Source organism: Puma concolor, chromosome A1 (genome assembly GCF_028749965.1).
Source record: "Puma concolor isolate L17-30 chromosome A1, mPumCon1.1.hap2, whole genome shotgun sequence".
Lineage (NCBI taxonomy): Eukaryota > Metazoa > Chordata > Mammalia > Carnivora > Felidae > Puma > Puma concolor.
In genome coordinates this window covers 63,572,489-63,587,803 of record NC_141667.1, presented here as the reverse complement: position 1 = coordinate 63,587,803, position 15,315 = coordinate 63,572,489, and the positions used below count along the sequence as shown (strand labels likewise).

The 15,315-nt window shown below is 52.8% G+C and overlaps 1 protein-coding gene across 6 annotated transcripts in view; it reads right to left on the bottom strand.

Moving 5' to 3' along the window:
* The window catches only part of ERGIC1 (endoplasmic reticulum-golgi intermediate compartment 1), a 103,268-nt gene that overhangs the window by 20,274 nt on the left and 67,679 nt on the right, over positions 1-15,315 (bottom strand). For all 6 annotated transcript variants that reach the window (XM_086717158.1, XM_086716911.1, XM_086716837.1 and 3 more), the window contains 2 exons: positions 13,497-13,621; positions 4,694-4,798 (listed from right to left, as the gene is read on the bottom strand). In XM_086717158.1, coding sequence (XP_086573284.1) covers positions 4,694-4,798; positions 13,497-13,621 — 230 coding nt within the window. The remainder of the gene's footprint in view (positions 1-4,693; positions 4,799-13,496; positions 13,622-15,315) is intronic.

The window sequence follows — 15,315 nt, the reverse complement described above, 5'->3', positions numbered from 1 at the left end:
CTGGTTTAGGGACCTTACCCAGCATGGTCTGTCTCGTAGAGAAGCTGTGGGGAGCAAGAGAGAGACACGGAACGGGTCTGGCACCTGGCAGGCACTAGCTTGCTTCCCATCTTGGGTACCTCTAATGTGCCATTCTGTCCTGTGTACTTCTAGCCATCTCATTTAATGCCCCTAATGATGTACTGTTGACCCCATTTTACAGAAGAGCAGACCAAGGCTTGGAGAAGCACTGAAACTTGTCCAGCATCACACGGCTGATAACTGGCTGAGCCAAACTCCAAATTCAGGTATCTGACCTCAAGCCTGAGCTCTTCCATCAAGGCACTCAGGAAATACAAGTACAGGTGAGTCTAGGTCCCAGCACCCGCCTCCTGAGATCCTCTACAGCTCACAGTTCTCTGAGGACCCAGGGCTGCTGGCCTCACTGTATCTGCTACAGAGAACATATAGCAGTTGTGGGGCTGAAGGCCACACACTACCTATTCTCTGATGATGAGGGGAAACCACGTCAGCCATAGGAAAGTCTAAAGCAGGGCAAGGCATGGGGCACATGGGGCATGCCACCATGGGCATGGTTAACAGGAGTTGCCAACGTAGACACGCTGGAGGGCTTCTTGGAGGCAGTGACACTGACACCCAGGAAAGTGGGAAGTTAATCAGGCAAGCAGCATGTGTGAAGGCATGAGCCTGGAGACTGAGGAATAAACAGAGGCCTGTGTGGCCCCAGAGGAAGGAGGTAAGAAGCAGGAAGTAGGGAGGTCAGAGAGGAGGTGAGAACAGGCTCCTGCAGAGAGGGCCACTTCAGGAACAGTGGGAAGTAGCTGGGTGGCCTGATCTTTGATCCTGGTCTCAGGTGGCTGACGTCTATCGAGCACTTAACAGAGCTGCATACCCTCAACAAGTCCAAAGAAAAGGAAAATCTGTCCAGTGCTGCCTTAGGGAATGACAATCTGACGACTTGGTTTCTAACCCAAGAAGATGGTGGTTATGGACACGAGAGCGAGAATGTTCCCTCCCACAGTCACGTGTCATGGTTTTATCTCACATTCATTTGTATGATCATTTGGTTAACTTCTGTTTTCCCCTCTAGACTGTAGGTTCCACAAGAGCAGGGACCGTGCTTGTCCTCAGCAACGTGCACAAGGCACATCATGGGCCTAATAGGTGCTCAAGAAATATTTGTCGCATGGATGATGGATAATGGATGGGTAGATGGAGCCTCAGTTGTTTTGGGTTTTTTCCACTTAAAGAAAATCCTATTTCCACCATAACCATGACCAAGAAGAAGGCTGTTACTGCCCTGCTCTGTCCACAGCACACAACAACACAAGACTGCCCCCTCTCCTACCCATCTGTCCCCTTCCTTTCTCCCTGCTACCCAGCCTCAGTCCGCGCCCTGGCTCCCCTGGCCCTGGCTGCAGCCCTTCCGTCACCTCCACTCTGGCCTCACGGCCATCCTCCACACAGCAGGTGGGTGCTCTAACACACCAACCTGCCCGAATCTAGTAAAACTCAGCTCTCTGCTCCCATCCCAGGACACTTCCGCACCCTCTCTGCCAACTCCGAGGAGCGCTCACTTCCCAGGCTTCATTACAGAACACCATTCTGATGATGTGGACACCTGCTGATTCATTTTTTCTAAAATAACCTTGCGGCTCTTTTATATGAAAATGACCAACTGGGCGTGTCATAGAGTGGGAGATGTGGGAGATGCCCCTTTGCCCATGAGACTTCCCTGTGAGCCTGGCCAAATCCTCACTCTCAGGGCTTGACTTACATGTCACCTGAGAGGTCACCTCCCTGACCTCCCAGGCTGGGAGGTACCCTGTCCCTGCTCCCATATCACTGCCCAGAATCCTCTGCCTCTCTTGTCCTTAGTCCTCCTTGTCCTATATCATCATGTTTATTTGTTTGATCTTTTCTTCTTTTGAAAGCAAGAACCCTGTATTGTTTACCCATCATGTAGCCCCAGGGCCTGGCACAGAGCAGAAATTTCAAGAGGGTCTGACGGATCCATGACTATATGGGGCACGGTGACAGAAGACCTGGGGCCAGACATATCTGGTTTCTTAGAAGCTGTGTGACCTTGGGCAAGCTACTGAATCCCTCTGACCCAGTTTTCTCATCAGGAAAAATAAATGCCATCCAGTATCCTTGAGGGGAGTTTTTGTGAGGATTCAACAAGATGTCATCTGTAATGTTGCTCTCTAGGTAAGAAAGTGCAGGCTTCCGGGGTCAAAACCTCCCACAGGGAAGGAGTGTGGTGTGGTACAAAGACTGGGTTTGAACTCTGCCTGTGCAGAGCTGAGTGACCCTGGACTCACGACTCCACGTGTCAGTTTCCTCCTGTGCCCACTAGAGTTCACAGAGACCACCTTCCCAGGGCTGTGGTGCAGATTTGGTGAGCTGGTGGGTCCAAAGGCAGCTAAGAGACTGCCCAACACCTCGTATGTGGAGGGCCCACTGCCTAATACATGCTTGTGGTTTGTTAGCTACTGTCCCACCGGGGGTGGTGACCACCCCACATCCTGTCTCCTTCGTGGCCGTGTGAGCCCCTCAAGGGCTGGCAGCATGCCTTTTTTTTTGTTGTTTAATTTTTTAATGTTTGTTTATTTCTGAGAGACAGAGTGTGAGCAGGGGAGGGGCAGAGAGAGAGGGAGACACAGAATCGGAAGCAGGCTCCAGGCTCTGAGCCATCAGCACAGAGCCCGACGCGGGGCCTGAGCTCACAAACCGCGAGATCATGACTTGAGCCGAAGTCGGATGCTTAACCGACTGAGCCACCCCGGCGCCCCAGGGCTGGCAGCATGCTTTATCTTGCAGGGCCTGGTGCAGAGTGAGGGTACAAATAGCAACAACAGTGGTAATAGCTCATTTCACTGACCACTTATTCTGTGCCTGGCAGTGTTCTAAGGGCTTTGTGTGCATGAATTTGTTTTATCTCCACTACAATCCTATCAGGCGGGAACTATTACTCTCCCCATTTTACAGATGGGATGACTGAGGCCCGCCAGGACTAAATACTTTATCCAAGGTCACACAACTAGTAAGTGGTGGAGCCACGATTTGAATCCAGAAAGACAGGCTAGGAACCTCCGCACGACAACCCCCTGAATGGAGAGATGGGATGATATGCGTGGTGAACCCTGTGTGAAGTGAGTCCATAGTCCTGGGGCAGGCCGAGTGTGTAGTTAGGGAGTCTGGCTCATGGCACTCAGGGAGGCCAGGATTTCTCTGTTCCTAAGCCCTATCTCCAAGAGGAAAAATCTCTGTGATTTCCAAAGGGACTGGAAAGGTGATGATTGGGCCACTCAGGCCGGGCACAAGGGGCCATGTGCAGTGGAGAGAGGAGGTGTGAGCATGCACACGTGCTTAAGGGGCAGTATGCACTCAAGAGGGTGCATGGGGACGCAGAACCAGCAGTGTGGCCTGAAACCAGACTGTTGATTCAAACTCAGGCTCTGTGACAGACTGCACCCTCCCTGTGCCTCAATTTCCTCCCCTGTAAAATGGAGAAAATAAAGTACCCACCTCTTGGGCTGCTAAGCATGAAGAAGGTCATGCTTATAAAGAACAGTGCTTGGCAGGTTCACGTGAGTGGGGCAGTGCAGGCACGAGCGTGTATGTGAGACCTTCCAACGTGGGTGAGTCTGCGCACTTCCGGGTGGTGTGTGTGAGCTGTGTTTGTGCAAGGGTCTGAGCGTGTGTCCATCTGGTATGTGTGCTTAGGGATGGATCTTAGGGTGTACGTAGGAGCACAGGTATGTCTGGGCATACCTTTCAGTGTGTGTGATGCGTGTGTGCATATAAGTGGCATAATGTTGTGTGTGCTGGGCTTGCGGGCCTGTGTGAGCCCCATGTGCACACCACCATTCCCGGAGGGACCCCACCCCCCAGCACCCTCAACCAGGATCCGGGATTCTCATCAAGCAAGGCTTGGGGACAGGACCTGGGGTCCCGATCCCAGCACTGTGGCTGGAGCAATGACTTCCCCGCTCTGAGCCTCAATTCCAGAATCCAGCTTTAGGACCACGGTGAGCAGTAGAAAAAAGAAAGAACATCCAAGCTCCCCTGCCTGAGGCTGGTAGAGAGTGGGGGGGGGGGCGCCTGTGTTCCGTCCCCTCACACTGCTGCCATGGGTAGGGAGCTGCTGGGCCAGGCCCGCTGAAGGCAGCCCTCTCCATCATTAACAAGGACTGTCAGAAGGCTTCGCCCACTGTGTTACCCCTATTTAGTGGGCGTGGGTACTGGGCTGGAAGGCAGAAAGGGCCACAGAGGGGAGCGGGCCGGACTCTGGCATCAAACAGATCTGCTGGCAGACCCTGGACAAGAGGCTTCTCTCGGCCCAGCTCCATGACTGTAACACGCGGTGCCTCCTTGTGCCTCATAAGGCTGTGCCAGCACGGAGAAAGCACCAGCACTTAGTACTTGCTCATGAAAAGCAAGACCCTTTCCCCAGCCTCCAGGTCTCAACCCAAGGTTCCAAGTCCAGTGCACTGTCAATAAAACTGCAGTCGCACCACCCCCAGAAGGAATGATACAGAGGAGCTGTTTGACAGAGCAGAGACTCAGAGGAGGTGACCCCTCTACACGTCATCTCTGTGTGCCCAGAGAGGACAGAAGGCTCCAGGTGACACAGCCGCCTCGCTGTATGCCCACCCCAGTCATGTCACCTTGAGTGTGCCCTGCTCACCTGCAGTGTGTCCCCAAAGGAGAGCTTGTGGATGACATGGGTCATGTCCGGGTTCTGTGGCTGGGCTGTGGCACTGTGTGTAGACACGTGGAAGTTGCCTGGGACCTGGGGGGAGAGATACAGGTTTCAGGAGTGTCGTTGGCTGCCGCAGAGGGTGGGCTGCAGGTCTTCACTCTGGTGTCGGACAGATCTGGATTTGGATCCCAGCCTGGTCCAAGCCATGGGACTCTGAAGGAGCCGCCGCCCTTCCCTGAGCCTCAGGTTCCTCATCCGTACAATGGGCGCGGTAGCAGAAGCTACCCGAGGGGGCTGCTGGGATTTTGGGAGGAGGAAATACATGTGAGGCATCCAGCTGGGCCCCTGGCACAGGCCAGAGCTCGAAATGGCAGCTGCCCACTAACTTCCTGGCTGTCGGCCCCATAGCAGGTTGAGGCCCACGGACCAACCGAACCTGCTCAAAATCCAAATCAACACCACCGTTCACCCCAATTTGCCCCATCACCTTAGGCTGGGGGATCCTTGAAGGCACGGCTGTGGTGGCCTCCTCTCCTCCCTGGGCCTTGAGGCCCTGGCAGAGCACAGCCCAGGAGAGGCACTGATATCCTGTGACCAGGACCTCCCTGGGTTCTGCTGGGGCATCTCTGTTGCACTAAAAGGCCCCTCCTCCACCAAGCTACTCAGGCCAAGCCCTTGGGATCATCCTGGCCCCCTACCTTTCCCTCACACCTGGCCTCCTGCTCACCAGGAAAGGCTGTCCGCTCCACCCTCACGACATGTAGCATCTGACCTTCTCAAGCCTCCAGTGCTCCCCTGGGGCAGCTTCCTCACTGGGCCCCCAGCTTGCACCCTTGGCACCCACAGGCCCTCCCCCAACAACAGCCAGAGGGGTCCTTTTGAACCCTACCTCTGATCGTGTCACTCCTCTGCTCACAACCTCCTTTGTGTACTCCCTCTGGCCGGGAACGGCCTACCGTGGAGGTCCTACCTCGGTCCTTCGTACTTGTGACCCCCTTCCTGGAACCCTCTTTGACATGGCTCTCCCCTCCCTGTTTTCCCTCAGGCCTCTGCTCGGGGAGCCCCCTGACCCCGACTCCCCAAACCTTTGGCCTGCTAAAGCACTCAGCAGCACCTGCTACCGTATCTTTATCTCGTTCTATTCTGCTTCCTCACCAGGGAATGTAAGCTCCACGCTGGTAGGGAGTTGTGTCTGATTTGCTCTGCACTCCCCAGACCCTGGTAGATGCCCACTACATTAGGTACTGGATGAACGAACAAACCAAAGAAAGACATTAGTTCTTAAAATAGCATTTGTGGGGCACCTGGGTGACACAGTCAGTTAAGTGTCTGACTCTTGATCTCGGCTCAGGTCATGATCTCACGGTTCATGAGATGGAGCCCCGCACCGGGCTCTGTGCTGATGGTGCAGAGCCTGCTTTGGATCCTGTCTCTCCTTCTCTCTGCCCCTCCCCCACTTGTGCTCGCCCGCTTGTGCTCTCTCGCGCGCGTTCTCTCTCTCAAAATAAATAAACATTGAAAAACTGTTCTAAATAAAAAGTAAATAAATTCTGGAAATAGCATTTTTGATTGTGACATCTGGTAATTTCTATTTTACAGAAAAGAAAACTAAGGCTCGGAACAGTGAAGACACTTGCTAAGAAACATGCCAAGAGCTGTGGTTTGAACTCAGGGATGCTGGCCTCCAGACTCCGCACACTGAAGCTGGACATGGTCCTCCCTCCATTTACCTCAGCAGCCCTGGGTTGATGGCCACACGCAGCCATCCTTTGGGACGTGCTGGTTTTGGGAAGATAGCCCAGACAAGAACCTGACCCTGGACGAGCCTCTGGCCTGTGGTGACACAGGTTTGGAACAGAAAATGAGACTGTGTGACCCACACCGGACCAGAGAGATGTAGACCGTGGGGAGGGCCCCCAACTCAGTTGGGAGTGTTCCGAGAGGGCTTCTCAGCAGAAAGGACCCTGTTGTGCTAAGGCTGTAAAAATGCAGTACTCGGGAAGAGGGGGAAAGGCATCAGAGCTGATGAGTCAGCATGACGAGTACGGAGGTCAGAAACTGCCCGGTTGGTGGGCACGTGTAAGGAACTAGAACGGTCTGCAGGGGTGGTAGTGGCAGAAAATAAAGAGGCATAAGAGGGAGATGGGGCGGTTCAGTAAAGGCCCCAAATGCCATGCTGAAAAACGCAGTTTATTTTATTCCAGTTCAATGAACTGCATCAGAGGAAGGAATATGGCTTAGAGCTTCCGGCTAAGCAGCAGTCCATCAAAGTCTGCTTGTTTGGTAAGCATGCCTGTTCCGAACACAAAGCTGTGGGCTGCTCACAGAAGTATTCCTGTCCTCACTAGGGCCTGGGCTTTGGACTCACCCGGAAGGTACCAGGCTAACAGGGTACGGCCTGGCCTCGGCTCACAGGTGAGGCTAGAACGGAGCCTGAGACGTGGGCCTCAGGGGCCCAATTACCCGTGGTAGAATAGCAGCTGAGCTCCACACTCCAGTCCAGCCCCACTTTTCAGCTGGGGCGCCTTGGGCAAGGTCAGTAACCTATGTGCCTCAGTTTCCCCATCAGCAAGATGGAGACGCTAGCTGCAAAAGGTTACTGAGAGGATTAAACAAAGTGGGGAGTGCAAAGCCAATGGCAGCTGTTATTGGGCTGGGTTCCTAGCATGAACGTGTTCATCATCAGAGCCAGGACAGAAGAACCCTCCTGGAAGACAGAACCACATGTACACAGGCAGGGCATGGGGAAAAGCCCACTGTATCTTAAAAAATATGTTTAAACTTTATTTTTACTTATATAAATAATAAATTATACATTTATATTATAAAAAAAGGCACATGATCGGGGGGCCTGGGTGGCTCAGTCAGTTAAGCATCCGACTTGGGCTCGGGTCATGATCTCACAGTTCATGAGTTCGAGCCTCGTGTCAGGCTCTGTGCTGAAAGCTCAGAGCCCGGAGCCTTCTTCAGATTCTATGGCTCTCTCTCTCTCTCTCTCTCTCTCTCTGCCTCTCCCCCACTCTGTGTTTCTCTCTCTCAAAAATAAACAAAACAAGGGGCGCCTGGGTGGCGCAGTCGGTTAAGCGTCCGACTTCAGCCAGGTCACGATCTCGCGGTCCGTGAGTTCGAGCCCCGCGTCGGGCTCTGGGCTGATGGCTCAGAGCCTGGAGGCTGTTTCCGATTCTGTGTCTCCCTCTCTCTCTGCCCCTCCCCCGTTCATGCTCTGTCTCTCTCTGTCCCAAAAATAAATAAACGTTGAAAAAAAAAATTAAAAAAAAAACAAAACAAAACAAAAATTAGAAGAAAAAAAAGGCACATGATCAAGTGAGGACTAAAGGTCTCGTTGTCTATCACCTCTGGAAGAAACCAATAGCGTCCAGCACGTGTCCTTTGGCGTTCTTCCGTGAAGTGAGTGACACGGGGCCTCCGGTGGGCAGAGTTCAGAATGGGGTTTGGAGGCTGGGCCTCACGCTCCCAGAGTGAAGTGAGTCAAGGAGGCTGGCTCCCGCGCCATCTGCCACCCGCTGCCTCCCCCCAGAGGCTGTGACTCAGTGACCCACTCCCCCTCCACAAGGAATCCATCACAGGTGGCTGACTCATGCCAGCACACGCTGGGCTGAAGAAAGAAACGACGACGCTTTTAGAGCCTGTGACTTAGGAACCTACGTCAGTGTCTCTGATAGATTTTAGAAGCATATAGATGGAGCCAGGCCCCAAACCCGGGCCCATCCTGCCCTCCTCCTGGGGGCTGGCTGATTAAGCGAGGAGTCTGGGCTGCTGGGGGCTGCCGGGGCAGCCTGGAACACTCGAACTTGGACATCTGACTGCTGGCCAACTTCCTGATGGACAGATAAGGAAGCCATGGGGCAAGTGTAAGCCTGATGCTGGGAGATAAAGGGGTGGGGGCCAGCTACTAACCTCACCCATCATCAGGGCACACCGTCACGCTGGCTTTCTTGTCTGAGCACTGCCTGACTGAGAGCTCCTAGGAGGCAGGAACCCTGAACACAGGCAGAGTGGGAGTCTCCACTCCCTGCAAGGGTATGAGGACAGAGGGTGGCCTGAGCCGTGACCTGGAGTGAATGGACACCAGTGGTCACAGCTCGTGTGACCAAGATGCTGCCAAGAAGAAGCAACAGGGGGGCGCAGGGGGAGAGCAGGGGCCCGGTGCCAGGCTGCCTGGGTTCAAAACCTACTTAATCTCTTTGGCCTCCGTTTCCTCAGAGCTGCTGCAAGGAGTAAGTAGGTTAATACAGGAAAGGGCCAGGTAAGAACCCAATCGGTGGTAGCCATAAGGCAAGGGCCAGCTTCACACTTTCCTAGAATCCCTGGCCCTCGCCAGCCAGAGAAGAGCAATTTCTTGAACACCATCCACGCACATTTTAGGAGCACACCTGCACCCAGGTGACAGTGGGTGCCAGCTGATGAGATCACGGATGCTCCCACTGATGGGAGATAAAGCAGGCCAGGGAAAGGGCACCGAGGCTTGTTCCCATCCCCACAGAGTTAAGTGCTTTGTATTTTATTAAAAAAAAATTTTTTTTTTAATGTTTATTCATTTTTGAGAGAGAGAGAGAGAAAGCGGGCAAGGGGCAGAAAGCGAGGGAGACACAGAATCTGAAGCAGGCTCTAGGCTCTGAGCTGTCAGCACAGAGCCTGACATGGGGCTCGAACCCATGAACCGTGAGATCACGACCTGAACTGAAGTCGGACGCTTAACTGACTGAGCCACCCAGGCGCCCAAATGCTTTGTATTTTAATTTGCTCATGTCTTACAATCTGTGAGGGCAATATTATTATCCCCATTTTACAGATGCAGAAACTGAGGCTTAGAGAGGCTAAACTGCCCAGAGTCATTCCTTCAATCAGTGAGCACTGTAGCCAGGATTCTCGACCACAGATAGGTCTGACCCCAAAGAGCAAGTCCCACTCCCCACTCTGGGGGCCCCACCAAAGCCCATCTGAGGGGAGCTGACCACAGCCTGGGCGTGTTTGCTAAGGAGGGAGGAGGGTGCGGTGCTGGGCTATCTCCTGGGTGGTGTTTCTCCTGTGTCCATCCCAGGCTGGGTGCCAAAATGGTCCCTTCTCGTTCACTGTCTGGGGCATAAATATTTGTTTAAGCCAGGTGATCATAATACCCCTGAGGGGAGGCTCCCACAACCGGGACTGTGTGTGTGTGTGTTCATCCTCAACCGTCACCCCTCAGACAGGCCTCCCCTTACACCCCAATCTCAGTGGTTTCTCTCCCTTATTCTCCACCCTAACACCCTCTTCATTCTCTTCACGGCTGCTTTACCAAAGCCGCAATTTGCTTGTTTGAGTGTTTACCTGTGGGGTGGCTACCACCCCATAATAGACCACAGTGCCATCAAGGTCAGGGACCATGATCGTTCCTTCTAGCACTGCATCCCAGTGCCAAGTGTGGAGCCAGGCACAAAGCACTCAATAGCATGATGTATGAATGAATCAGCAAGGGGCGGGACGCAATGGTCCAAAGAAGTCAAGAAGTGAAATGGGGGTCAGAGGAGAGGGAAGGAGGGACTCCCCGGAGGGACTCCCCGGAGGGACCCACGTCAACGAGGTCTGTGGAAGAGCAGCACTTCTCCAGGCAGAGCAAGAGCCTAGGCCTACCACCAACTCGCCTATCTCCCTGCGTGCCCACACGCCCGCCCGCCCTCCCTCCTCTCCAAGGCCGCCTCTCCAGCCCGCTGCGCTCTCCCACGTCACTGGCGTCCCCTGCAGCTCCCAGGTCAGTCACCCCACCCACGCAGCACCGGCCCTTCCCCTTTGATCCATGTTCTCTTCTAGATTCTAGGGCCCGCCTAGGCCTGGTTCCCTCCTACCTGCCTGGCGGCTCCTTCTCCTACCTTTCATCACCCCCCTCATCTCCCCACTCCTCAAGGCTGGAGCGTATCAGAAATCAGTCCTGAAACCACATTTGCATCAAGACTTTGGGTTCTTGCATTTTGGTGCCACAGGCCCTTTGCCAGGCCGGTGACACGTGTTTTAAATGTTTAAGATGTGTTGAATGTATCCAATACATAGGATTATGGAGGAAAGAAATGATGTGTAAGCAGTAATTAAAATACGAAAAAACATACTTAAATAGGCTTCTTTATTACCACAGCAAATAATAAGACCTGGTCACAGGTCAACTGATCACTCTGATTTCAAAGGAGTGATGAATGTAAATAGTATCTCAAAATTATCTGCAACTATTTTAATGTGATATAAATATCGGCAATTTATTGGTGACAAGTCACGGGTGCTGCTAAGGCTACTATGGTTTGTAGCCAACGTTCATCATAGGAGAAAATGCTGAATTTGAGTCAGAGCTTCATAAAAATCAACGTGTCATGTTTTTCCCCCATGCAAGTTCATAGACCCCTTGGATTCAGTCTATACTTCCTGGGGTGTCAGTGAACTCCAGGTTTGGAAAAATTTCTACACCTTCTCTCTGGATAGTTTAGCTTAGGCCAATAATCCGCAAACATTCATGGCATTGGAATCCCCTGGAAGGCTTGTTATAACACAGATTAGGGGGTCTGAAGCGGGGCCTGAAAATCTGCATTCCTCGTAAGTTCTGAGGTGGTACTGATGCTGTTGGTCTGGGAGCCTACTCTGAGTAGCGCTGATGGAGACCTAGGACCCCAACATCATCTATTCACTGATGACCCCCCCCACGTTTACATTCCGGCTCAGAACACTCTCCCGAACCCCAGAAACACACCTCCGATGTAGTATCTCTGGGAGGAATCCCAAATGAAACACATCCAGAATTGAACTACAGTTTCCCAGCCCTACTGCCCACAGAATCCATGCTTGCCCAGACTTCCATATCCAGAAAATGGGACCCTCTGCTTGTCCAGACAAAAACCTAAGAGGTTTCTTTGATTCCACTCTTGCCCTCACTACCCATATCCAACCGATCGGCAAGTCTCGTTGACTCCACATCCCTAATCTGGCCACTTCTCTCCAACTCCACTGCACACCCAGTGACCATGACCTCTGCTCTTGGCCCCTCCAGTGTGCTCCCTGCACAGCTATCACCATGAGCTTTCTAAAGTTTTGCAGTCCAACAGAACTTTCTCTGGTGATGAAAATGTTATGTAGCACTAATATGGTAGTCACTAGTCTCACGTGGCTATTAAGTACTTGAAATGTGACTAGTGAGACTGAAGGACTGAATATTTCACTTTATTTAATTTTAATGAATTCAAATTTAAATAGCATCACGTGGCTAATGGCTACCATACTGGTATAGTATGGGTCTTTATTTTTTTTTAACTTTTTGAGAGCACGTACACACGTGCATGTGAGCAGAGGAGGGGCAAAGGGAGAGGGAGGGAGAGAGAGAAAGGGAGAGAGAGGGAATCTCAAGCAGTGGAGAGGAGAGGCCCCGAGACTACGTGGGAAGAGACAGGTCCAGTCACACCAATGTCCCAGCCCAGTCTTGCAGCCACTCAGCAGGAATTGTGGGAAGGGAGGGCACATGCCCTGTCGAAAGGGGCAGCTCCAGATGTCTGTTGACAATGGGATGTGTCCCCAGTGTGGCTAGAGCCTCTGACTTTGAAAATCTGGAACTCTGGGCTCCCAGTCTTTAGCTATTGGCTCTGACGTGTTTGAATGCTATCCAGGACAAACGTAACTTGTCTTTGGGTTGGGTGTGGCCAGTGAGCTTAAAATGTCTGATTCAGATGTCGGGGACCAGAGGAAGGGTGTTCTGAGCAAAGGCTACAAGAGGGCAAGCAGAAGCCAGGAGTGGCCAATGGCTCAGTCTGGCTGGGACCGGGAATGGGAGTTATGGAACACGGGAGACAGCTGTGTGATCTTGGGCAAGACACTCAACTGCTCTGGGCGTCCGTTTCCTCATCTGTAAAATGGTGCCACCTCACAGAGCTATTTTTGCAAGGCTCCGCTGTGATTAATACATAAGAAGAGCTGAAAAGGGTGCAGCGTGTACGGAGCCAAGGTTGCTGGCTCCCGCCAGGGTTCCCTCGTACTCCCAAATGCACTGTGCTCACATCCTCGACTCAGGATCTGAAGTTCCTGGTTCTAGCAACAAAACCACAGTAACACCTGAATGGTCCTTTGGGGGCCTACCAGCTACTTTCAAATGCACCTCAATCTCACTCCTCCCCTGCTTTATTCCTCGTCACATCGCCACCCACCAAAATGCTTTCCAGTTAGCGTGCTGTCTATATCCCCCTACTAGCACAGGAGCTCTGACAGCGCGGGAACTCTGCCCACCTACCCCGTTCCGTGCCACCTACTCAGCGTGGCCCCAGAGCTGACACAGAAGGTGTCCAATAAATGTTTTTCGAATGAATGTGTGATAGCTCATTTAATCCTCATGCAAACTTTGGGAGCTGGGTGGTATCATTCTATTATTACCATCATCGTATCCTCACCCTAAAGACGTAAAAACAGGCTATGATGGGTGGAGTGACTCAGAGGGCGCTGCTTGGCCAAGAGGGGGTAGAGCCGGGATGCACACTCAGGGCTCAGGACTGCAAATTCCATGGTCTTCTTAACGGCCGCTCCCTTCCCCGGCGGGACGAAGAGCAGCCCCTTCCTGAACCAGCCAGTGGGGGCTCCGTGCCTCTGGGAGCCTGGAACCCTCACCCAGAATCTCAGCAGGAAACGCTGCTGGCCACCCTGATGCTTGTCAGTCCCTGGCTGCGGGGGAGGCTGAGTGAGCGCACAGCTCTGAACACCCGGATTCTGGGAGGAAGGGGACCGAAGGGATGGGGAGTGGGGAAAAGGGGCCCGTGCAGGGTCTCCGTACCTTGTTGATGCTGAACTGCCCCTCAAAGCGGCAGCCGGCGCCGTTGTTCAGTGGGATCTTCATCGAGTTGTCAATATGCCCCACCTCATGCCTGCCCATCTCATCCTGTATGTCAAGTCCAACCACTGCAGGGGCCAAGGAGAGGAGAGAGTCACAAACACCCAGAGAAATGGGGATGGGGCCCAGCCCTTCATCCCTGGACCCCCTCCTCTCATCTACTCCATGGACAGGTGGGCCCTGGGCCTTCCAGGCACCCACAGCCTAGGGCCCAGAGCCACAGAGAGGAAGGCAGCCAGCAAGGCTGGACTGAAAGGGAGCAAGCCCACAAGGTCCCTGCCACTGCCTGAGGCTGCAAAGGAAGAGGGGAAGGAGGCGGGGGGGGGGGGGGGGGGCGGCAGCTAATGGGGTGAAAATGGGTGATAACAATTAGACCTTCCTTGGAGAATTATGAGGATCAAATAATATGTGTAGAAAATGCTTAGAACAGGGGCTGACGTATAGTAAACGGCAAGGGCTTAATGAACGTCAGCCCCTAATGGTTCTCAGTCTCTGGGTTTGTTGGGTAAGGTTTTAGGCAGGCATTCGTTCACTCATCATTCATTCATTCATTCACACCTTTTTTTACCCAATGCCTATTCCTGCAGGCCCTGCCCTCCCGGAGCTTAGGTACTTTTCTGGGCTCCTCAGTACACTGAATGGGAAACTTGGGGCTTGGGAGTCCCGGTCTTTGACTCCAATGTGACTCTTTACCCGTGACTCAGCTTCCCCATCTGTAAAATGGGCAGGCCCATGCCAACTGCATCCTTTGAGATGGTTTAAGTGGCACGGCTTTGCAAACTATGAAAACGCAGACATTTCCCTGAAAGAAGCACTGGAAAGGAGGCTATGACACAGAGAAAGAACTGGAAGCAGTTTTATGTGAGCCAACCCTACAAGGGAAAAATGGGAACAAATGTATCCCTCAGTGGTGGTGGGGAAGTGAGGGAGGGCCCATCCACAGAAGGAAAGATGATGTAGTCGTTAAAAATGACGCTCACAGGTCTGTAGTATGTGGGAAACGCTGATGCCGTAACGTTTGGTTTCAGAGAAATGCAAACAGGACTCGGCGGCTCCACCCCTGGGAGCCTGTTGTCTAGATGCACACATGTCCAGACGTGTGTGCGAGGCTGCTCTGGGCAACTTTATTTGAAACTGTGATGAGTGGAGGCAACCCAGCTGCTTGTCAACAAGGGACCAGTCAATGGAACAGTCCCCTCGGGAATGCGGTGCAGCAGGTATGAGAACTGAGCTAAATCCATGTGTGGGGAGAGGCAGCTCAGAGCAGGGCAGTGACTAAGAGCTTGGGCTCTGGGGCTGCCACTGTCTGTGGTTCCTGGCCTTGCCCCTTACCAGCAGTGGGACCTCGAGCAAATCCCCTAGCCTTCCTGTGCCTTGGTTTCCTCCTCTATCCTAGGCTTGTGAGGATTTCGAAAATTAAAATAGTACTAGGTGCTAGACACCCTTCTAAGTGCTTTCTACACAGGAATGCACCATCCGAGCATCCCTGTGGGGAAGATAATATTAGCAGACCCATTCTATCCTGGGGGACACTAAGGCACAGAGAGGTTAAGTAACTTGCCTGGGATCGTACAGCTAAGAAACACTGGAGCGTGGTTTAGAACCCACAGAGTTTCGATCCAGAGGCCACACCCTTTGGCCATTCCACTGGAGTACGTCTCATCTTAATGCACTAACACAGCCAAAGGATTCAGGACAGAGCCTGGTTTGGAGCAGGAGCAGAATCAATGGCAGCTGTGGTGATCATCTTACTAATATTATG